The sequence below is a fragment of the Euprymna scolopes genome, chromosome 16, assembly GCF_053919585.1.
Source record: "Euprymna scolopes isolate OS-2025 chromosome 16, ASM5391958v1, whole genome shotgun sequence".
Taxonomy (NCBI): domain Eukaryota; kingdom Metazoa; phylum Mollusca; class Cephalopoda; order Sepiida; family Sepiolidae; genus Euprymna; species Euprymna scolopes.
In genome coordinates this window covers 140503027-140528546 of record NC_136497.1, presented here as the reverse complement: position 1 = coordinate 140528546, position 25520 = coordinate 140503027, and the positions used below count along the sequence as shown (strand labels likewise).

The following is a 25520-nucleotide window of genomic DNA, read 5'->3' as shown; positions in this document are numbered from 1 at the left end:
CCCTTGGTAGACAAATTTTCGGCTAAAAACGGATTAGAAAGCTTGCCCGATATCTGAATAACCGTTATGTAAAATTTCAAATGTTAAGACCAAAAATTAGCTGAGTAATTTAGTAGAGATCGCGAAGGTCATATTTTTTAAAAATTTGACCCTACTTTTGAACTCTTTACATTTATTGTTTTAGACTAAAATAAATTAAAACTTTTGATCCATGTGCAAGTAACCTACATCTCAAATTTTCAGTGTTTAGACCCAATATTTGAGGAGGAGTTTGGTAGAGATTTCAAGGGTCAAATCGTTGAATTTGGATCCATTGACAGCCAAATTTCTGGCCTAAAATCGGTTAAAAAGATTTTCCCAAATCTCAATACCCCTTATGTCAAATCTCGTGTTTGTAGACTGCAAATTGATAGAATAGTTTTGTAAGGAAATATACACACACAGACACGCGCACACACACACACACACACACACACAAAACGACAATTTCACTTATGCATATACATAATATATATATATATATATATATATATATATATATACTAGCATGGGTGCCAAGTGTTGCCTGGGTGTTTGGAGGTGTGTGTTGAGCAAAAAAAAAAAAGTGGTAGTAGGAAGTCAGGCTCGAACCCGTATCGCGAAGGAGGAAAAGAACGGATAAAAATGTGACATTCTTGCTGCTACGACCACCGCCAAATCGGAAGTTACGTAGGTTTAAATTAAGGCTAGACAATCGAAAAGATGGGATGACTTTCGAAAATATCGGCGAAAAAAGCAATTCCTCCCTGTAGAAAAGTACCCAGTTGAGGGTGAAGAAAATAATGTTTTTAGCCAATTTTTCATTATTTGTCGTCTGAATGGTCGAGTTTCAAAACGATACTGATATTGTGAAAATCCGTCGCCTCTATCGAAAGTTTTAGGTAGATATGCAAACATACATACATACATTTATATATTGATAGCTCAAAGTTTCGACCCAAACCGATTAAAAAGCTTGCCATATCTCTGAATATCCTTTATGTAAAATTTCAAATGTTTAGACCAGAAATTCTCTGAGTAATTTGGTAGAGACCGCAGAGGTCAAATCTTTTTTTACTTTGACCCCTATCATGCCCCCTTAGTATTTATTGTTGTGGGCTCAAATACAATTATTAAGTTAGATCCATGTCCAAGGAACCTATATCTAAAATTTAAAATATTTAGATCCAAAATTTGCGAAGGAATTTGGTAGAGTTCTAAAAGTAAAACTCGTTGAACTTTGACCTCTTAACAGCCAAATTTCTGGCCGAAAATGGATTACAAAGTTTATCTCAAATCTCAATACCCTGTATATCAGATTTCGAGTCTGTAAACTGATAATTGACAGAGTTAATGCGTAAGGAAAATGGGCACAGACATATATACATATAGATATACACGTACAAATGATTTTATTCATATATATATATATATATATATATATATATATATATATATATATATATATATATATATATATATACATGATAGACTCTTCCGTCGATTTCGGGGTATGAGGATTCGCCACAACGACTAAGTTGTTCAGAAATCCACACAGATGATTTGTTTATAGTAGTACCGGTTTTGTGTAGAACCAACCACACTTTTTGGTATTGCAGATGATTGCCACATGACAAAGTATACAGTAGACTGCATGGTTTTACAATATATATGATTTTTAATATATCGGTTTTCATAGTTCAGCATACCTACATATATATATATATATATATATATATATATATATATATATATATATATATATATATATATATACTGGTGGGTTTATATATATATACATATATATATATATATATATATATATATATATATATATATATATTTGATAAGTTGATGAGAATAATGGAAATTGTATTCCGATACAATAGAGCAATAAAAAGGAACAACCCGAGTTAATTGTCTATCAACGTTTCGTCTTTATTTCCAGGAAGTCTCAAAATAAAGAAGAAACGTTGATGAACACAAAACTCGTTTTTTCCGTTATCTCTCTTTCTCTCTCCCTCTCTCTTTCTCTCTCTCTCTATCTCACTTGCTTTCTCTATCACTCTCCTGTCTCTCTCTCTAACACTCTTTATGCACACACACACACACACATACACACACACACACACACACACACACATATATATATATATAAATATATATATATATATATATATACATATATTAGGGAAAAAGATAGAGAAATGCAATGGAAGTGGGAGCGAAACACGGAGGGATATAGAGGATGAGAAACAGAGTAATAGAGGGAGAGGGAGGGTTATGCTCATAGGAAAATTGCTACAACTTATATGCGGCCATATATTATCTAAGAGCAAAAGTAATATAGAAAGATAAACATTCATTTCCTGTCGTCGAATTTACTTTTATTAATATGATTGCCAAAAGCAAATCTCTACTCGCCCTAATCTAAAAGAAAAAAAATAACTACGTTTTCCTCTTTGGTTCTATGGAATACATCCATTGTATTCCACTGCACATCGTCAACCAAATATTTTACAAGTATGAGAAAAAAAACGCTTACTTCCTCGCCTTTTTGTCGAGAAAGATTGAGCTAAACATTTGGAAATTTTAAAAATATTAGTGCATGAGGTCGCCAAGCTAATCAAGAACATTGATTCTAGTAAAGCAACTGGCCCTGACGGCATCCCAATTATAGTGTTAAAAAGCTTCAACCAGAACTTGCTCCCATACTTACGAAACTGTTTAAGCGTTGCCTTAAGGAGAAGTGCTTTCCGACTCCCTGGAAAACCTCATCAGTTTGCCCTGTATTTAAGAATTAAGGTGATAAGTCATCTCCCTCTCAGTACAGACCAATAAGTATCCTGTGTGTTATGAGTAAGTTGCTGGAATCCATATTAAATAGAGAAATAGTCAACCACCTCAGCAGAAATAACCTTCTTAGTGACACACAATATGGTTTCCGCTCTGCAAGATCTACCGCAGATGTGCTAACGGTTATATCTCACAGGATTAGTGAATCTCTTGACAAAGGCTTCCTTTCTAGGACAATTGCTCTTGGCATATCAAAGGCCTTCGACAAGGTATAGCATAAAGATCTACTTCACAAGATTTCCAGCTACGGTATTACTGGAAATGTTTTCTCAATCATTAAATCATTTCTCTCCGATAGGTTCATAAGAGTAGTGGTTGATGGACAAAAATCAGAGGCCTGCAGTATTAATGCTGGAGTCCCTCAAGGGTCAATCCTGGGCCCAACTCTCTTCCTGATCTATATCAATGATCTCCCTAAACACATACTTAAATCATTCATTGACACCTATGCTGATGACGCGACCATCTATGGCAACGCATCAAAGGCTGTAAATGACAAAGTTCTCTCTGATTCTCTCTCCTCTGATCTCGAGCGTGTGGTTCAGTGGGGGAAGACGTGGCTGGTTACCTTTAATGCATCTAAAACCAAACTCCTATCTTTCATACATTTTCGGCGTCACTTGAAATCTGTATATTTTTAAAAGTGAAAATGTGTCTGGGTGTGTGTGCGAGGACAAATCTCAACCTATATACTCAACGAATGTTTTTGCTACAGATTTGAAATTTGGTTTATAGTGTATTCAAACACGTGAAAACTTTATAATCAGGTTCCATCCTGAAAAAAGTGCTGCTAAGGTGTCAAAATTGAAAATTTTTACATGGGTGTCGTCGTATTTTTATATATTTGCTATTTTACGACTGCGCATGCGTGAATCGTTTACATTATGTTAAGTCTAAGTAGATTTTAAATGATTCTGTAAAGGCGTGCCAAGATGGTCTAATGGTTTTCGTATTTGACTTCTTGTTTTAGATGCCAGTAATATGAAACTATGAGCGATTTCTTGATCTGTCCTACTGAGACAACATTGACTGTACAGATGTAAATGCACGTTTTCGTATGGCACTTTTATTGATGGTACGTACATGAAAATCTAGTCTCCTTCGAAGTAATCTTTTCCGGCTGCAATGCACTTGTTGTATCATCCCAACCACTTCTGGAAGACTCCACGGAAGTCTTCTTGTATGAGCGTGCCAATGACCCTCATCATGTCCTCTTTCATCTTATCAATCGTCTCTAAGATTTACCCCCATGGTAGGGAATGCCAAAAAGTCACAGAGATCAATCCCTGGACTAGAGAGAAGGTGAGGAACTTTCTTGATGTCCATCTTGATCTAGTACTCTGTGACAAGGATGGTTGGTTAGTTGTTTTTGTTTTACGGCATATCAACCCTTTTCAGGTTATTTAATGCCGAATCCAGTGATTTTGAAGAAAAAGGTTTTAATTTTTTTTTAATTTTATTCAATCTTCACCCTAAACAAGGCAAGTGCCACTTTGAAGTAGGAGGCTACTATCGGGAACAATTTGCGGGGGCATTAATAAAGGAGATGAGTAGAAAGATGTTTGTTCACATTACACTTGAACTTCTGCATATCAGTACAGTTGGGAAAGCAGTATCCCGGAAGGGAGTTCCAAAGACTTGCAGTTCTGGGGAATAAACTGTTGGAGTAATAGAATATATTTGTTTTTTATTGTTCAAGGCAGATTCTATTTAACCCATAGTTGGGACCCTAACAGGTACTACCAATCCGGGTCAGGGTGGACCTGGGAGCAATGGCAATTAAGGGATGGTTTCATACTCCACTAATCTCGCAAGCTAAGGCCTCACGATCGGATATAGTCATAGGTCATATCAAGGACCCTGACAAGGATGGAGTTGGGGACTAGTGCATTCGTGCAAATCTTTCGCATCTTCAGTTCCTTGCGAATAATTATATTTAAAGTTCCAACGCTGACATCAACGTGTACACTTATTGCCTCTATAGATAAACGATGGTGTTATGCATAAAATTCTGTTTTTGAACAATCAACTCTGGTGTGCTGACTTTCTTATTCCTCCCACGCCCCTCATCATCCCTCACAGGCTCCCTGCCTTCCTTGAATCTCTTATGCTACTAAAAAAACTGATGGTCGATTCATTTAAGATAGTCCAAACGTAGTTGGAAGCATGTTTTCCGAGTTTAAAACACAATTTTTTTGCGTAACGTATTTCTAAATTGTCCTCACGTCCAGATTGAATTTTGGAAATTAACCAGCTGTTACGATCAGACTTTAGTAGGGTGTATTACAAATCCTGCGGTAGCTGTTCCTCTGAGTATTAGTAAATTATCGTATAAGATATATAGCAACAATATGCTGGATTTTCAAGGGTCTACAAAAAAAATGTAATGCCTGTACAAAGCAAAGTGTGAAAACTTATTGAAGGTACCTGGTATTTTAAACACCCTACGTCTAGCGGGAGAGCCGTATGAATCGCAATGTCGATCGGAAACGATGTCTCTGATGTCCCTCGAATCGGAAATTGAAAAGCAAAGTTGTGACGGGTGAAACTCTTTACAGAAATGAAATCAACGAATTCCCCGCCGAATATTCGCCGTTTATTTCTATCGTGTCGATGGGAAAATGGGAAGATGAACGGGGAAAAAAATGAACACAAAAAGGAATAGATAAAAGGGAGCAGCGTCTGCTGATAATATCTTGTCACTTCGCACACAAACAAAATGTCCAGGAATCGGAATGTGAGATAGGATGCAAGGAAAAAGTTACAATAAAGTTTAATGAAAGAGGAAATTGCATTTTGAAACATTATTCTTAATATCCAGATAGAATGTGAGATATTGAAGCAAAAATTATTTGGAGAAAAAGGAATTAAAAAAATAAGAATGTAATACATTCAAACTGATGAAGTAAATAAAAAACAATTGTGCAACAGAAACCTCATCTTTATCATATCAAAAGTTTTTGATTATCTGCCCCTTTTTTAACTACACTTTGTATAAGTAAAGCACGAGTTTTCTCCCTTGGCGATCACTTATCTACTATTATTATATAAAAGGAACTTTGTGTGTATGTGTGTGTGTGAGCTAGTTCCTTACAGACGCCGAAACGGCTGGGTGGATTTTTATGAAGTTACATGCAAATTTACTTTATTTATCAGGCAGTATTTTTATATAGGTATTTTGTCAGAATGTCTTCGATAAATATCGATAATCGATAATTGAACAAATCCAATGATAGAAGAACTTGCGATTGCCACTCAACTTTACCTCACACACACACACACACGCACACACACACACACACACACACACACATATATATATATATATATATATATATAGTAAGCGAAAAGTAGGTGACAGCATTTAAATATATAATATAATTATAGATATACACACACACGCACATACACAAGCGCGCACATGCACACATGTATATATGTATACATATGTATGTATGTACGTTTATATGGATAGTTGTACATAAATAAATGTTTTACTGGCCACCTTCTTTTGGATCACGCTATATATATATATATATATATATATATATATGTATATATATGTATGTATATATATATATGTATATATATATATGTATTTGTATATATATATATATATATATATATATATATATATATATATATTAAAAGTAATAACAAATAAATAAATATTATTTATCTACGTCCAAATAAATAGGGGCGATTTTCTGAGTAAAAAAAAAAAAAAAAAAAAAAAAACGAGCTTCGTTTCTCTTCCGGAAATGTACATACACATACACACAGACATAATTTAACTTTTATAGATATTTAGACTAGCATGGCTACCCAGCGTTTCCCGGGCGGAGATAAAGTTGGGTGAAAAAAATTCAATTTCAAAAAAAAGAATTTGTTTTATGAGAAATAAATGTAATACATATGAATACGTAAAAGAAAAAAAAAATTGCATTACGTAACTCTCGTAATAAGAAAAATGTCATGGCAAATAAACATCTTTTAACCACAATAAAATGTTAAAACTCTCTTTTTAAAGCCTGTGATAAAAAATCGAAATAAGGAAATTGTTATTTAAAATTACAAAACAGCAATATAAAAAAAACATTAATACCACCGTTACGTGTACTAGAACGTGAAGCCTACGATTAAACCGCATAATCCACTGCCTCACGATGCTTTTGTTAAACGAATTTTTAAAAAAATGCTTGAATGCGCATGCGCAGTTTTCGAAGTTGTTTAGAAAAAACACGATTTTTTCCGACAACAGTTGGTTTAAATGTTTATTTCTATACGAAATATTTGACTTTTTCTTTTAATCCCCACATATAATTTGACCAAGATATCGTTTCAACGCTTCTGAGAAAAGTTTCTGTGAGACATACATTTTGCCTTTATATATATATATATATATATAAATATATATATATATATATATATATATATATATATATATATATATATATATATATATATATATATACCTATATTGGACCCAATATAGGTAATTATTTGAAAAGATTTTTTTTTAAAAATGACTTGAGAATCTAAACCAAAACGTGTAGCTTATAATTTGCTTTTTCCTTTGCCGCAAATGCCTTATCTATAAAGACAGGTTTGCTTAAAGGCCTAAACTTAAAACATGAACTAATAACTATTTTGTTACGTATGCATATTCGCAATGCCGTCGTTCGACCTCCACCTGACAAATTCTATTATTTTTTAATTTTTTACTCTTTTGCACTGACGTTTCACGGCTAAACCCCAAATATTAAGTTTCACATGTAGTCGAACACCCTATATATTAAGTTGCATGTCTGTAGACAAAAAAACCGACAGAGGAGTTTGGTAGGCAATTTTTTTAAAATATGTATAAGCATATATACAAATATATACAAAGAGGTTTGTATTTACTATGATCTTTTTACGCAAATATTACGTAAGTATAAACCATGTAGAATATCTGCATGAATATAATTACACGTAATAGTTCACTAATGTGATTATCCCATAATAAAATCGAAAAAAATAACTAATCGGAAATATATTAAAATGAATGCTTAAAAAATATGCCAATCAGCTAGATCTTTAGCATACAAATGCAATTCCGCGATCCATATATAACAAAGTTGTATTTTCTTATTAAATAAATAGAAAAAAAAAGTTTTGTATTTTTTTAAAATAAAAATGAATACACACACACAAAAAAAAACAAATAATAAGAATATAGTTTTTTTTGGACATCGGCGAACTAGACGCATTCAAATGTAAATTTACAAAATTTCCAGAAAATACTGCCTCGCCACGACAACCAAATACACTCGTAAAAGTCCGGGCCGGTCGTTTATGCTTAACGTTATCCAACGATAAACAAATGTTGATATTTGAGACGGCATTATCTTTCGGCGAGAACGGGGAAGAATTTTTATTGTCAACGTCTACAGAGTTGAGTTATAGACTTACCAATAAGTCTCTCATACGAAATATGCTAAGGAAATAATTTAGCGTTTCACACACCAAGACGCGCGACTATTTTGTCTCCCCTGCTACCACCTGCAGTAAAATTCTCTTGAAAGGAACCCAATTATATTTCTTGTACGCAACAGAGGAGAACAATGAACGGATCCTAATTTCTGGATAGACAACCGAACTTGCTAAGGTACTTGATCAAAACAGGCATATGATTAAATGGTCAAACGGCAAAAGTTGATCACTGAATTATTTGTTAGATAAAATGCACGTCCATATTTTCAAACTCTATCTCTTTCCGAAAGTAACTGTTGCAGAACGGCGCTAAGGGCCTCAAATAATTATATTTTTTATGGACCGTTCTTTTATGAGACTTTAGCCGGGAAAAATAGTTTTAAGGGGTTAAAATGGAAAAAAAAATCGTTATGCATGTTTTACATGTTAGTCTACTTTTAATCAGTTGATTCATATGCGTGCCCCTTCAATACAGTGGTAAAGTCACCAGCTTTGAATGCTAGATTTATGCTTTCAATTTCGAGTCTAGCTGATGGCACCCAAATACTTTTCTTTTTAATTTTGAAATCACGACTCTATAATAATATATACGAAATCTGGGCAAATTAAAATATAATATTTAAGAATATTTTTCGACTATAATAATATATACGGAATGTGGGAAATTTCAATATCATATTGAAGCGGACTCAACGAACGGAAAACGCCCGGAGCCCTAGTATCACATATATATATATATATATATATATATATATATATATATATATATATATATATATATGTATGTGTGTGTGTGTGTGTGATTATTATTATCATTTTAATTATTATTTGTATTTTTAACTAAGTTATTTGATTTAATCTTCCTATTCACCATTATACCATATTTTTGATGCTCACATTTATAATTAACTTCTATTTATTTAAACATTTTTCAAGTAACTTCTATTATTTTAAACCGTTTTTTGAATAGAGAAATTGTGAAAATTTAAATTTTACATGGTTGCGACACTGGACATGCTAATGCCTCCGACAAATAATCGGTTAAAACCAGAAGTCCTGGCAAGTTTATAAAAGGTTGCTTTTCACAGAAGGCATATATATATATATATATATATATATATATATATATATATATATATATATATGATGCGAATAGAATTCCAACTAAATAAAAAAAAAAGTAGGGAGAATCTATATAGTTTACGGCAAGGTTTCTTCTTAATTTCGTTCAGGGGAAGTTTCGAAATAAAAAACGAAACGTTGATGAACACATAAGTTGCTTTTTTCTCTTTATATATATATATATATATATATATATATATATATATATATATATATATATATATATATATATATATGGTTTTTAAATCTGATTATCCACTAACACGTTTTGCGTCGTCTACAACTTATCAGAGTGGCTGAATCTAGCGAGATTCGAAATCGGGACTCTACGGTAAGATTCAGCAATTCTAATGCGTGGTAGACAACGAAACACGTAACAGTAGATAATTATATTTTACAAACAATATATATGGGGTTACCAAACTGGTTAAAGGGAAAAATATATCCAACTAGGATTTAGGTAAAAACGCACTTTCGTAAATAATTGAATTAATTCAAAACCTATTGCAAAAACGAAAACAACATCTATCTATCAATCTCTCTCTCTCTCTCTCTCTCTCTATATATATATATATATATATATATATATTTATATAAACGATAAAAATAATCATTAAAGTCATCTAGAAGTTCGTGGTCTAATGCTTAACGCGCCGGACTGTGGTTAACATGGCCTGGAGTTCGATTCCTAGAAACAGTCAAACTCCGCTGATCAGAGATATTTACTTTAAACACGCGTGTACGTAGAGTACTGTTTTAAAAATAATAAATTAATAAAATGTTATATACGTCCAAACAAATTATGGGCGACCTTCTAAGTAACACAATATGTACATATACGTAGTTTTTATTTTGTTGTTTATTTTTTTAAAGACATTGAGGTTAACGTCTTCACCTTAAAGATTGGATTTTTTTTTTTTTTTTTTTTTTTTTTTTTTAGAAATTGCCCATGTTTTATTTTGGACGAAAACCAATAATATTGTTATTTATTTATTTATTTATAAAGCAGTAATCCATATACATGCATTTTTCGGGACCTCGAAAAATACATACATATATATATATATATATATATATATATATATATATATATATATATATATATATATAACTACTTAATTTATTCACATAAATTTAATATACAAAAGTATAGATTTATGCGTAAACTTTAAGTATTTACTTCAAAAGTGCTCAATACGTAGGTAGAGCTAGTTAGTAATTTATAAAATATATATGGCGATTAAACTACACTGAATATTCTGCGTTTCATCCAACTATAGGATTCGTCAGGCTTATGCGCGAATTCTGTCGTTGCTTCTTGTTTTTATATATGTTGAGGATTTCTAGTTGGCCAATCAGTTTTCTAGTATCAACCGCGCCCCTTCCTATCAGCCAATGGGCATGCATTTTATCAAACAAAGGATCTGTTTTAGAACTAGGTTAGTGGTTTTAGGTGGCCGTTCTCCTTCTGTTTTTTTATACATATAAATATACCTATGTGTACACAATAATGCACATATATATACATATATACATATATATATACATATATGTGTGTGATCGTTTATGTATATTCATGTTTATTTAATTTATTTATTTGTTTGTTTTCTATTGTTATTGTTAGTTTTAAAGCTATTTTGTATCGCTATCCTAGAGTAAGTTTTATTTTGTGAACACAGTTGTTTGCTATTTCCCGCCTACAGTTTAATAGATTTTGAGGTTCTTTAAAGTACAGGATAGAAAATTTATCATGGAGGCATAATTTACATGGGTCGTCTAAATGTCTGCATGTGGGAGCTTGTCTCATTATTTTCCATTCGACTACCGGCGAATGTCCGCTTTCTTTAAGTTCCCAGTATTTATTCGCTAGTGTTGTTTTTATACGGTGTTTTAAATTTTTGAATGTGCTTTTGTGGTCATAGTATCGGGTTTTGAAATCTAAGGAAGTCATGCCTATGTAATATTTCTTGTTATTCGAATAACAAAAAATATTAAAACTAACAATAACAATAGAAAACAAACAAATAAATAAATTAAATAAACATGGATATACATAAACGATCACACACATATATGTATATATATATATGTATATATGTATATATGTGTGCATTATTGTGTACACATAGGTATATTTATATGTATAAAAAAACAGAAGGAGAACGGCCACCTAAAACCACTAACCTAGTTCTAAAACAGATCCTTTGTTTGATAAAATGCATGCCCATTGGCTGATAGGAAGAGGCGCGGTTGATACTAGAAAGCTGATTGGCCAACTAGAAATCCTCAACATATATAAAAACAAGAAGCAACGACAGAATTCGCGCATAAGCCTGACGAATCCTATAGTTGGATGAAACGCAGAATATTCAGTGTAGCTTAATCGCCATATATATTTTATAAATTACTATATATATATATATATATATATATGTATGTGTGTGTATGTGTGCGTGTGTGTGTGCGTGTGTGCGAGTGTGCGTGTGTGTGTGAGTTTATCCAACGATTATTGTTTTCCTGGGTTTTTTTTCTAGTATCCAAAGAAATACAAAAAAAAAAAAAATACCGATATCAAGTTTACATAATTTTGAGTATTATTTTTGCAGCCGTGCACCTGTGTTTTTATATTCTTGATACTAAATATTCGGTTCCGGTTTTTCCTCCCTTTTTTTATTTTACCTAAGATTTTTACCCCCTTTTTTATCTTTTTAATTTTCGTTCTTTTTATCCTCTGTTATTTATTATTTTCATACGTTATCTGCGCACCCCACAACGCCCTGCAACCCTTCTTCTCTACAAGTCCTTTTTTGTTTTTAATGTAAATTTTTTTTTTTACCCTTACGAAAGAGAAACCCCGCAACATATGTCCCGCTCCCACATAAAGTTGTCAATTATGACCAGATGTGGCGGCCATGATGGTGTACCGGTGTGCATTCTATTAAGCGTACGTGTTCATGGTTAAGCTCCGCGCATCTTCGTATGCTTTCCTTTCTTGAAGGATTATAAAATAGTCGACTTTTTAGCCTGTTAGAAAGTTTCTTCTTGCGAAATTGATTGTCAAACAAGTACATCGGTAACGTCACAAGCTCTGCATCGTAGAGTTTGGCTGTCAGTTTCGATTCTAGCTGATGGCACCCAAATCATTTTTTTTTAACTTTTTAAATCTCAATCTCAACTCTATAATAATATATACGAAATCTGGGCAAATTATAATATCAGATTTATACGTAGTTAACAGTCGGACAAATCCGGACGCCCTAGTATCATTTATATATATATATATATATATATATATATATATATATATATATATATATATATATATATATACATATATATATACATATATATATATATATATATATATATACATATATATATACATATATATATACATATATATATATATATATATATATATATATATATAAATTACAATAAGTTTACCAAGGTAATCAAAATGGTAAACTTAAAATATATTATAAATATTAAAGAGTTAATATTTACAAGTAAAGTAATCTCAACCAGAGATTATATATATATATATATATATATATATATATATATATATATATATATAGAGAGAGAGAGAGAGAGAGAGAGATTATTATAGAGATTATTATTGTTATATATATATATAATAATTATTATTATTATTTTTTTTTTTTTTTTACAAATTGTATTGATTTAATCTTACTATTGACCATTATACCATATTTGTGATGCCTACATTTTTTAATTAACTTCTATTATTTTAAACTATTTATTATTAACTTCTATCATTTTAACAATTTATTGAACACGGCCACTGTGAAAATTATCAAGTTCTATATATATATATATATATATATATAAATATACATAATTACACAGATATATATATTTATATGTATATATATATATATATATATATACCAAGTTAAAGATATTCAAAAGTTATAACTAATGAATCTAACAAGGTTATTAAGTGTGCTCAGTAAAAGAAGAGTAAGTTATATTTTTATTAATGTAAACGAATTTACATGGTTAAGACACTGGACGTGCTAATTTTTACGACAAATAATCGGTTAAAGCCAGAAGTCCTCGTCTGGCAAGTTTATGAATGTTGCTTTTCACAGAAAAATACAGTTCAATTTGTGCTAATATTTGCATGCATCAGTATAAATTCCCGTTAGTTTTCAACTCTGAGACGAACTAATATTATAATACTTACTTCGTTTAATTTATCTTATTTTTGTAGATAGACCCAGTTGTTTCCTAGTAATCGTATATAGTATACTAGCGGTACCCCCGGTATATCCCGGTCGTAAATACGCAATAATATGATATGCAATTCATGCAGATTTCGCATTTTTTTTTTTAATAGAGCCAATTTTTACTGATTATTATATTGTACCTAATATAATAACAAAAATTAACAGAAAGAAACTGAAATAGATGTGTAAGCGAGTATTATGTTTGTTTTCTAAATAGTTCACTTCTCGTAAGTAAAAACTACTCTAGCTGCAATCGAAACCAAAAAGCAAAGACAGTGACACAAATACGATAACTATAAGGCCAGCTTTCCACATCCTATAAAAAAGTGTTTTCAAACCTACTTATACTTAGGGAAGCTGTCCTATGAACGATTCACGCATTTGCATTCGTGAAGCACTGGACAAACCGATGCTTCCGGGTAAAACCCTATTAAAATTTTAGCACCCTATATTGACCTATATTGGACACCCTATATACCAAACTTCAAGCCTTTAGAAAAAGAAATTATTGAGTACAGAGGTTGAGAATCTTTTCTTACAAGAAATGATCTGTTTAAAAAAAAACAATAGTCGCATGGACATATCTCATTTTCTGTACGAATTAAAATTTAATATTTATGCGTATTTTACGATCGGGCAACGCCAGGTAGCCTGCTAGTATATATATATATATATATATATATATATATATATATATATATATATATAATACAAAGCTGAATGTGTGTGTGTGTGTGTCAGAATAGGCTCCTGTATGGGTGACTATTTTAAAAAAACTGATTACATATAATGATAGATGTATCGAGACACAGGAATGGGTATATTTGATCTGGCAGAACAGTGGTTCATTAAACTTGTGGGGTCTGCGTTCGCGCCTGGTCCACAAAGTATGGAAATTAAAAAATTAAAAATTAAAAAAAAAAACCTCTACAAGTGTTTTTGATATAGTTGTACATAAGAATACTTGGATAAGTATGTCTTAACTTAAATAGGGGTGCTATAATAAAATTGTGGCGTCTGCGTTCGCGCGTGGCCTCCATAGAATGGAAATAGGCACAAACTTTAATAAACACTTTTCACATCTATCTGTGTAAGTATACTTTGATAATTATGTTTCTGTTTGAAGAAATATGGTATAATAAAAGTATGGAGTGTTCGTTCGCACCTGACCTCTATAAGATGGAAATATGTCACAAAGTTTAACAAGATTTTTTAATATAGATCCACATATTATTGTGATAAGTGTTTCAGTGTGAACAGGTATGGTATAATAAATTATGGGGTTTATCCATTTTATTTTAACTTTCATCATATTTTGCTTTGGTTTTAATACCCCCAAATTCAACCCAAATTTACAACCCTTCCTTTTCATAGCTTACCATACTTTCATAAATCAAAGTCCATTTTCTGTAGGATGTTTTTTAACCCAGTCAACGACGGGTACTTTTCCTAGTATATATATATATATATATATATATATATATATATATATATATATATATATATATACAGAGAGAGAGAGAGGGGGGAAGAGATTCTGAATCGCAACTGTTGAATTCTGTAACAAGAAGTCTACAACGACTGTAAACAATGTCGAGATAACTAGAACGCAAAGGATCAAATATGTTTAAGTTAAATGACCAAGTCTTTATTAATATGTTTATTTGCCGAATTGCCGCATTGATAAAATCAATGCAACCATTGACAACTGTTTCGTGCAGAAACAAACAACAAAGAATACGATTACCAGGATCTTTCGTTGTCATCTTCAGACACCCAGGTCACGTCCGGACTGAAATCTTCAAGGGAAAACAAATCAAAGGCCGTTAATCCATTTCCCAGTGAAAACAGTTCCCTAAAACTACGATAAGATCCATTCATAGAAGATCGGCCATTTTGATGTATGCATATGTGTGTACGTGTGTATGTATATGTGTGTATGTGTGTATGTATATCTGCTACTGTTTGTTTTGTTTGGCGAATTGATATAGGCAACGATAAACTAGGAATCGCAACTCTTATCCTGATATAATTATGTGTTTTCTACGATGGTGGACGGTTTTCTTTTTTATGTGATAAAGGGAGGGGGCCAGTAAGTACCTCTCTCTCTCTCTCTCTCTCTCTCTCTCTCTCTCTCTCTACACACACACACACACATAAAGCTCGGATTCAGCTGATAAGAATTTATGATCCAGTTTTTATGTGAGCAAAACTGTCAAGGATGAAGACGCTTGTTGCCCGGATGTCCGCAGTCTATTCTTTCTGCTGACGTTCATAATTTTTAAGTGAAAACATCTTTATTTAGAAGAGTATACAGTTCTCAGTACATGCTCATGTGATTATACACCATGTATTTATTTTGTTTTAATATTTAATTCGACGGTTATCACAATGACAGTGGAGCTATTATAATAATATACATGTGAAGAGGAGGAACACTTCGAGATTCATTCATTCCCAGATGAATTTGTTGGTCCAAAGTAAATTTAGAACGAGAAAATCCCCATTTCAGCTTACTTGCTACAGGCATACTTTATCTATCTACATATATCTTTATATATTTATGTATATATAAATCTTTAATGATATATATATATATATCATATATATATATATATATATTATATATATTTATATATTTTTTATATACGTATATATATAGAGAGAGAGATGAGTATTGCCTGAAGAGATCTTGATATGAATATCTAAAACGGTCCTAATTATCGGGCTTGAAACCGACGGTACCAATGACTTATCTCATCTAACAACTTTCTGTAGAAAAAATACAAAACATAAATACGCTCTTATTTTTCGTATTTTTCTTTTATATTGAGCACTCTCTTGGATGTCTTTTTCCAAACAAAACTAATCACACACACACACACACACACACACACACACACACACATATATATATATATATATATATATATACATATATATATATGTATATATATGTATATATATATATATATATATACATATATATATATGTATATATATGTATATATATATATATACATATATATATATATATATATATATATATATATATATATATATATATAACTTATTGGACTGTCCGCCAAAATTTTCCTGAATCTTGTCCACCGAACTCGTTATAATAGATATATATATACACATATATATATATATATATATATATATATATATATATAGTTAATTAATGACAAAACCTATATTCAAAGATTCATGGTGTTGGCCATCTTATAATTTATTTCTTTAATTTAGTTGACTTATACAATTCTTGACAGTATCTGTTTCGTAGCGCAAAATCAATCACAAAATTATTATATAAATCAATGAATCTATGATACCCTTAACTCATCAGAAGAAATAGCAACAATCAATCCGTCAAAAGGAAAAAAAGTGCCATTTGACATGATTGAAATCCAAAAATTGGAAGAGAAACCTCAAATATATTTTAATATGTTTGAAACCTATTAAAAAGTTATTTGCAGCTTCTCTTTCAAATTTCGGATGTTAATCATGTGAAATCGCACTCTATTGCTGTCAAGAATTGTAAATGTTAAGAGAATAATTTTTAAGATGGTCAACATCGTGAATCTTTGAATATAGTTTTTTCTCGTCTATTTACTATATTGCTCTGTAGTTACATTTAGATAGTTAAATAAGGATTGGTGTATATTATCAGAAAATCTATTTTTACATATATATATATATATATATGTATATATATATATATATATATATATATATATATATATATATATATATATATATATATATAAGCGAGATAAGACACAGATTTAAATCCGATGAAAATCCTGATAGATATTACTAGATAAACACTCTCAGAATGATCATAGCCAAAAAGGAAAGCTCAATATTTAAGAATAGAGCAATATATAAATTTAGTAGTTAAATTTAAATAATGAAATCAAAATATAGACACATATATTCCAGTTAAGAATGTATTGTTTGACAAAAGGAATATATAGAAGGGATTATATTAATTTCATTAAGCCATGGATTTTCAATAAGAGGAAATGAAATGCGGTTAGCAAAATGTTCAGCTGTGAATAGACACTTATTTTGCTTTTCAGCAGAAATATTGAAAATAGTTTTTTGGTTGTGAATGATTGTTATATAGACAAATATTTCATAATCGCTACACTGAATTGTTTCAGAATGTTGTTCTTGTCAACCAATTGTCTGAACTATTAGCATGTTCAGCGTAGCGACTATGTAATATTGTCTATACAAATAAAAAATATTATATTTTGCTCTTTTTTATTGAGCACTCTTAATAAGCTTGTTTTAATTCATGAGTCTTCCGTCTTGAATACTTTTAATTTATATATATATATATATATATATATATATATATATATATATATATATATATATATACTGTACCTTATCGTGTTTTTTATAAGATTTAATTATTAAATATTTCATTTTTGACTATGTTTCTTAATGACATCTTTTTTGAAAAATGTTCAGGTTTTGTTCCGATATACCTGTAGACGATTGTTTTTTTAACGTATCGATTTCATCTGGCGTGATTATCTAATCGAATTAGTGTTATTTTCCGCGTCTACAGCTAGCTACGCTTCTTTCAAATGTAATCTCTGCACGTGTAGGATTTAGAAAGATATTTTATTCTATTATTCTTAATAAAAAAAAAGAAAATAATTTTTCTTTTTTTTTTCTCTGCTGCTTTATGGCCAGGATCTGTTTTTGTTGCTTCAATAAATAAGTAAGGCATTCCTTATCATTTAAATAATTGCTCACAGGTGCCCGCAAAACTTTGAATACAAAGACCGCAAAGCTAATCAGCTATGCTTTTTACCAAACGGAAGATGCACGCTGAGAGGATTTATTTTAAGCGCAACTAGCAAGGTCAGACGGCAATGTCCAGGAACAATACGCGTAATAAATTTTATATATACTTGAGGTTCTTGCAACATGGTCTATTTAACCTTGTGTGTGAGTCAAAAATTACATTCAAGTGTATGACTGGGACGGAGAACGATATGTTATTTCTATCCGTATAACTCACACACAAACACACACACACACACACACACACACACACACACACACACACACACACATACAGACATATATATATATATCATGCAAAATTAGAATCTTTTAACGGTTTACAGATCAGACAAGTGCAGAATCTCTTTCAATAAATAAATTTGTTTATTAAAATTAAATTTGATATTTCGATTTATAACATAATCTTCATCACAAATATTTTGTTGTCTCTTATGAATCGAAATATCTCATTTAATCTTAACAAATTTATTTATTGGAAGAAATTATGCACTCCTCCCGTATATAAACTGTTAAATTTTTTAATTTTCACCCCATATCAAGAATGCATGAAATAGTTGACTTAATAAATATAAATATATATATATATATACATATATGTATATATATATATGTATATATATGCATATATATGTTATATATGTGTGTGTGTATATACATATTTTTATATATATATATATATATATATATATATGTATATATATATATATATATACAGGGAAAGAAGAGAGAGGGCGAGAGAGAAAGTTTTTTTTCTTTTTTCTTTAGCGTCAAGTGATTCAGAGTAGAATGAAGTCTCATTGACTGAAACAGATGACTGTGCGTAATGACCAAATGTAACCGATTACTTTCGAGTAAATAATATATATATATATATATATATATATATATGCGTGTGTGTATGCGTGCGTGTGTGTGTGTGTTTATGTTTCGTATTTCTGAAAAAGAATGTGAAAGGCCAGTATTTATATTGATTTTTATGTGTAGAAAGAATCGTATGACATGCACACTTATGACTAAACCTTAGTCTATCGCAAGTGCCAACCCATTTATTTTATCACAGTGGATTTATTTTGTTTAAAACATCTAGCATTTCTTGGTGATCAGACGCTTTACTGTTGTCAAAAGGTCGGAAATTTAATACAAGTGAAATAAATGCTGCCATTTCACTTGGTTCGCTCTGCAAAAATAAAACAAAACAAGTCTGCAGACATTAATGTAACGAATCTAATACCGTGTTTTTGTACAAAATAAATAAATGTCATCGATTTGAGTTTTTTATGGAATATCTGCAAACAAATTGTTTAAAAAGTTTTAAATCTTTACTTACCTCCATCTGATTTCCATAACTTGAGATTTCTCCCCAACAAAGTGACGACCTCTGTGGAATCGGTAACACTAATGGAACTTACTTCCTGTCCCTGGATAATGAGTCCTTTCAAAGCCTAGACGGAGAATAAGAAAGCATATTTGGTTAAAGCCACCTTGCTTATCTTTATAACTGCATGAGATTATAAATAAATATCATTAATACGCAATATGTACAGAAAACAATTAAATAATATCAGACAAACCATTAACAGTGCTCACATACAGGATTAAAAGATAAAGTTATCGTCCTAGAAAAGCCGACATGATTCCATTTCCGTCTGATGAAAAGCGGTTTTCTTTCGGTTTTACTCTTTTTTTTTGCTGAACACTTGCTTGCTGGCCAAATCCCAAGAGCGATAGTAGCCTTCTCTCATGTCTAAACGTGACACAATTTTCAACAAGTGAGATCGGAGACACGTTGCCATAAAACTCATGTTCTCTACGGTCAAAGTTATGATTTGCATCGAATAACAGGGACGTGCCCAAGGTTATGGTCATTAGTGTAGTTTTAAGTGCTGGCCATATCATGCCATCACACATCTTCGAAACCGACTTGAAAGTCAACACTAAAGTGTACCTGGATGTGTTTAAGAATGAGGTAATCTCCAGGTGCAAATAGGTAGTCGCTGGTAGACCCTAGGTGTTACAGCAGGACTCGGCACTGGCGCACAAGTCCAAAGAGCTCCATGCTAGACTTTATAAGGGCTGATATATTTAAGCGTGAGAAAAAAACATAATACTCGCATGCACATGTCTCTGGTTCTTTCCGTATTTTCAGTTCCATTTATTAAAGAAATTTAACGTTGCGATTAATGCCTACGGTATTTCTGTTTATAATAAATAAATAAGAATTCTGCATGAATAAAAATATGATATTTAAGCAGATTTTACGACCGATCAACGGTTCCAAAAGTAATGTCTCCTCTTTTTATTCTGCCCAAATATATCAGAGGGGACTAAAAGTTGCAAAGCTACGGTGGCCTAACTTATGCATTCATGACCTAAAATATTCATCTCTCTGTTGCAGATATTGACGGTTAGAGACTCTAAGTAAAAAAAAATACTCTGTGATGAATGTGAGTCAGAAACAAAGATGTGCCATTAAATTCCCTCATGAAGGAGAAATTGAACCAACCAATATTCACTTGCTTTGGTTGAAAGTTTACGAAATAATTACAGATAATGTAAGCACAGTTAGGATATGAGCTCGTCGATTTCAGAGTGGCGATACAGATGTGAGTTGCAAAGCGCGCTCAGCATGCTCACGCACACCCACTACTCAAACGTTAGCAAAAGTGGATTTAGGATGCTGGGAAAACGTAGAAACATAAATTCTGGGCACAAAATGCCGCTTGTGTTAAGGGCATCACTCTCGTCTTAGGAGTTCTTCAATATTTTTTAGTTAAAAAATACGTTGCCTTACGTTTGAGAAGACACTTATATATATATATATATATATATATATATATATATATATATATATGTATATATATATATTTAAATAAGGGAGTAGTCACCAACAATGTGTATTTTTTAACATTATTTTAATATTCCGTGTCTTGGTTTTTCATTGAGAACTATGTTTGGTTCATTGTAATAATGTTTTTAAGTCATTGAAATCGTTTTAAAACTTAAAAAATATTATTACAATGATCCAAACATAATTCTCAATGAAAAACGAAGACACGGAATAATAAAATAATGTTAAAAAATACACATTGTTGGTGACTACTCCCTTATTTAAGTATACATCTTTCTTTCGTTGGAATTTCTTAACCCATTTTATTTAAATATATATATATATATATATATATATATATATATATATATATATATATATATGTGTGTGTGTGTGTGTGTGTGTGTGTGTGTATTGGGTTGGTGGCAAATTGATGTATTTTTGCACAACCCAATAATATATATATATATATATATATATATATATATATATATATATATATATATGTAGTAAATTAGAAAAATATATATGGCAATTAGCTACACGGAATATTCCGCGTTTCATCCTCACTAGGATTCGTCAGGTTGAGAGTTGTTGTAGTCTCGCGTTTTTATATGCGCATATTCTAGTTAATTTTTAGTTACCCAATCAACTTCCTAGTTTCCACCGCTCCCTTCCTAATCAGCCAATGGGAAAGCACTTACTGGACAAAGGCCCAGTTGACTTTATGTTGACCTTATGTATATTATGACCTATATATATATTATAGTGAGGACGATAAATCGGAATAGGAATTTGAAATCGAGATAGTTTGAAGTTTTTCAGACTCTACAATTAGAATATAACAAAGAATCGGATCGAAATTGTTAATTGTACCGGAATCGGAAATAATACATTAAGAGAGAACATGAAGGTAAAAAAAAACTATACTTTATAGATATTATACGTTCTTTTTCCCTCTTTATTGACTTCTGTATAAAACGATCTATTGAGTTTGTATTATCCCAATATGTCTCCTCTTATATATATATATATATATATATATATATATATATATATATATGTATATATATAGTGGAGATGGTAATTAATAAAAACTGAAGAAAGTGCTCATTACTGTTGTAGAGGAAATATGCGTTTTATTTTTTATTACCGTATCTTTCTATTAAGTTACATTATTGTTTCAGCTACTCGGCCGTTTTTTTTTTGGCCGTTTGTAGCTTCCTCAGACTTTTACAGAAATGTTCGATATATATATATATATATATATATATATATATATATATATGTGTGTGTGTGTGTGTGTGTGTGTGTGTGTGTGTGTGTGTGTGTGTGTGTAGGTATATGAGGTCCCTTTTAAGTCTCGGGAGAATAGATATTCCTTGGTCAGCAAATTAATCAATTTTTTGAGCAACACAAAGATGGCCGTATGCATTCGACTCGCAAGTCATCTAAACAACCTCCAATGCTTAAACATGCGTAGCAATTGATTTATTTTTATCTGACGACGAACTAATGGCCAATTTATTTTCTAACGAATGTAAATTCTATTTAAAGGAAAACAAAACGAGCGAAAGAAAGCATAAAAGTAACAGGAAAGCGCAGCGAGACAACGAGAAACAATAAAATGCAGATGTTTTCAAATACGAAACTAAACCCTTAAAAGAGTCGTTAAACGTGTTGCTATTGTTTCGAATTTAACAAGTTCAGACATGTATTATCTTTTGCACTATTAGTTACATGTCGAATCCAATTTATCAGAAGGAACACACTATGTACACATAAACATAGATAATTAAGCTATATGTTTTTATATCTAGACGAATTATCCATCTATTTATGCATCTATTTATTTATATTATATATATATTTATATATGTAATATTCTTATTTATAAAGACAAATATAATATATGTAATATTTGTCTATATAAAAAATATATTTTATTTTTTTTATCGAGCACCCTTAATACCCTCTTTTTAATTCACGAGGTTTATCTCCTGAGTAACTTAACCTGATATATATATATATATATATATATATATATATATATATATATATATATATATATAAACAACTGATGATCCCTTAAAAAATATAAAAAATTGGTATTATAGTAAATTTGAGAGTTGATGCAGTGATTGCAGGTGATTAAATGACTTACTGACTAGATGTTTTTTTTTAATGAATGATAAAAAATAATTTTTTGTGTGGTTTCAAATGTTAAAAACTTCAAAGACTATATATATATATATATATATATATATATATATATATACATGGAAGTCACCACTTATCAAGGCCAGGAAGCAACAGTAATCCATTGGATAATATCGTAGTAATTGTTAGTATTGGAGATTTGATGAAGTGTCTTACTTAAGAGGGGCGATTCATCAGGAATTTGTATATGTTGGACTTGAAGAAATCCAATTTGTAGTCAGGTAGGAAACAGGCAGACGGAAGAGAGCTCCACTTTCGTGCATTTCTAAGAAAGAATCTTTGTTCATGGAATCTACGTTTCGATTTTGGCACAGTTAAAGAGTGGGGAAAATGTTTTACAGTGGTTTCAGCTAGAAGGGTGTTTTTCGTGAAAGATTAGCGAGGGGGGACCTAGGATTGGAGTTCAGACGAGCACTTGCCTTGGAAGTAACGATAAACCAAAGACAGGCTCGCAACGTCTCTTCTGTAAGAGAGAAGTTGCTGAGAAGAGAAAAGGGAATCCCTCACTAAGCCACGTAGTCTATTTTTACTCTGTCAAGGCAGGATAGGCTGTTTTTAGCAGCTCCTGTCCGGATGTGGCAGCAGTACTCCATCTTTGGACGTACTTGGCTTTTATATAGATAGAGAATTGTATCAGGGGTGAGATATCTTCTGGAGCGGTAGAAGGATCCTACCATTTTCCCAGCGACCTGGGCAACAGATTTGATGTATGTGTTCCATTTCAGGTCAGGCGTAAAGGTCAATCCGAGAAGCACATACAAAACATGGAGCCGCCCCTAGACGAGAGCCATCCATTTCAATTGATGTCATATGGGGATCAGAGCGTTGATGATGTAAACATAGGAGCTTGATTTTAGATGCATTAAAAGTAACCAGCCACCTCTTCCCCCACTGTACCGTGCGCTCAAGATCAGAGGAGAGAGAATCAGAGAGAACTTAGTCATTTACAGCCTTAGATATGTTGCCATAGATGGTAGTGTCATCAGCATAGATGTCAACGAATGATTAAAGTATGCGTTTTGGGAGATCATTGATGTACATCATGGGACACCAGCATTAATTCTGCCCATCAACCACTACTCTTATGAGCCTATCAGAGAGAAATGATTTAATGATTGAGAAAACATTTCCAGTTATACCGTAGCTGGAAATATTGTGAAGTAGACCTTTATGCCACATATTATCGACGGCCTTTGATATGTCGACCAATTGCCCTAGAAAGTAAGCCTTTCTGGAGAGATTCACTAATCATATGAGATATAACTGTTAGCACATCTGCTGTAGATCTGGCAGAACGGAAACCATATTGCATGTCACTAAGAAGGTTATTTAATGTATGAGCCTGACACTTGGACGTACAGAAAATAGTTTTTTGTGACATAACAGAAACATTTCTATGAAAGTATATTAAAATGAAAAAAGGATATAGATAGATTTATATGAGTCGTTCTGTTTATAATTGATTATTTTGGAAAAAAAAACACTTACAGTCATTGAATTGTAAGTGGTTTGACATACTTATACGTAAATGTGCACTAAACAGATAGAATAGTACTTAAAGTTTAATTTAAATTTTGATATATCTTTTAATTTAAATGCGAAACAATGTACTTTGTTGCTTTTTATTTTTTTAGGGATAATGGAATATTCAATAATAACGAGGGAGAAGTGCCCAGCTAGCCAGGTCGTAAAATACGCTTAAATACGATATATTAATTCGTCCAGATTTCGTATATATTCTTGTAGAGGTTGATTTTAGAACTAAAAGAAAATGTATTTGGGTGCCATCAGCTAGAATCGAAACCGAAAGGAAAACTATAGCATTCAAAGTTGGTGACGTTACCACTGTACTAACCTGACACACTTATGAACGGGTTAAAAATTAAATATTAAAAATACACGAAGATTAATGT

The 25520-nt window shown here is 31.4% G+C and overlaps 1 protein-coding gene across 1 annotated transcript in view; it reads right to left on the bottom strand.

Annotated features, from left to right (window-relative positions):
- LOC145296133 (uncharacterized) overlaps window positions 1-25520 on the bottom strand; it is a 1188759-nt gene that overhangs the window by 288471 nt on the left and 874768 nt on the right. Inside the window, exon 13 of the mRNA XM_080142289.1 lies at window positions 19888-20002. Within this exon, the coding sequence (XP_079998415.1) occupies window positions 19888-20002 (115 nt within the window). The remainder of the gene's footprint in view (window positions 1-19887; window positions 20003-25520) is intronic.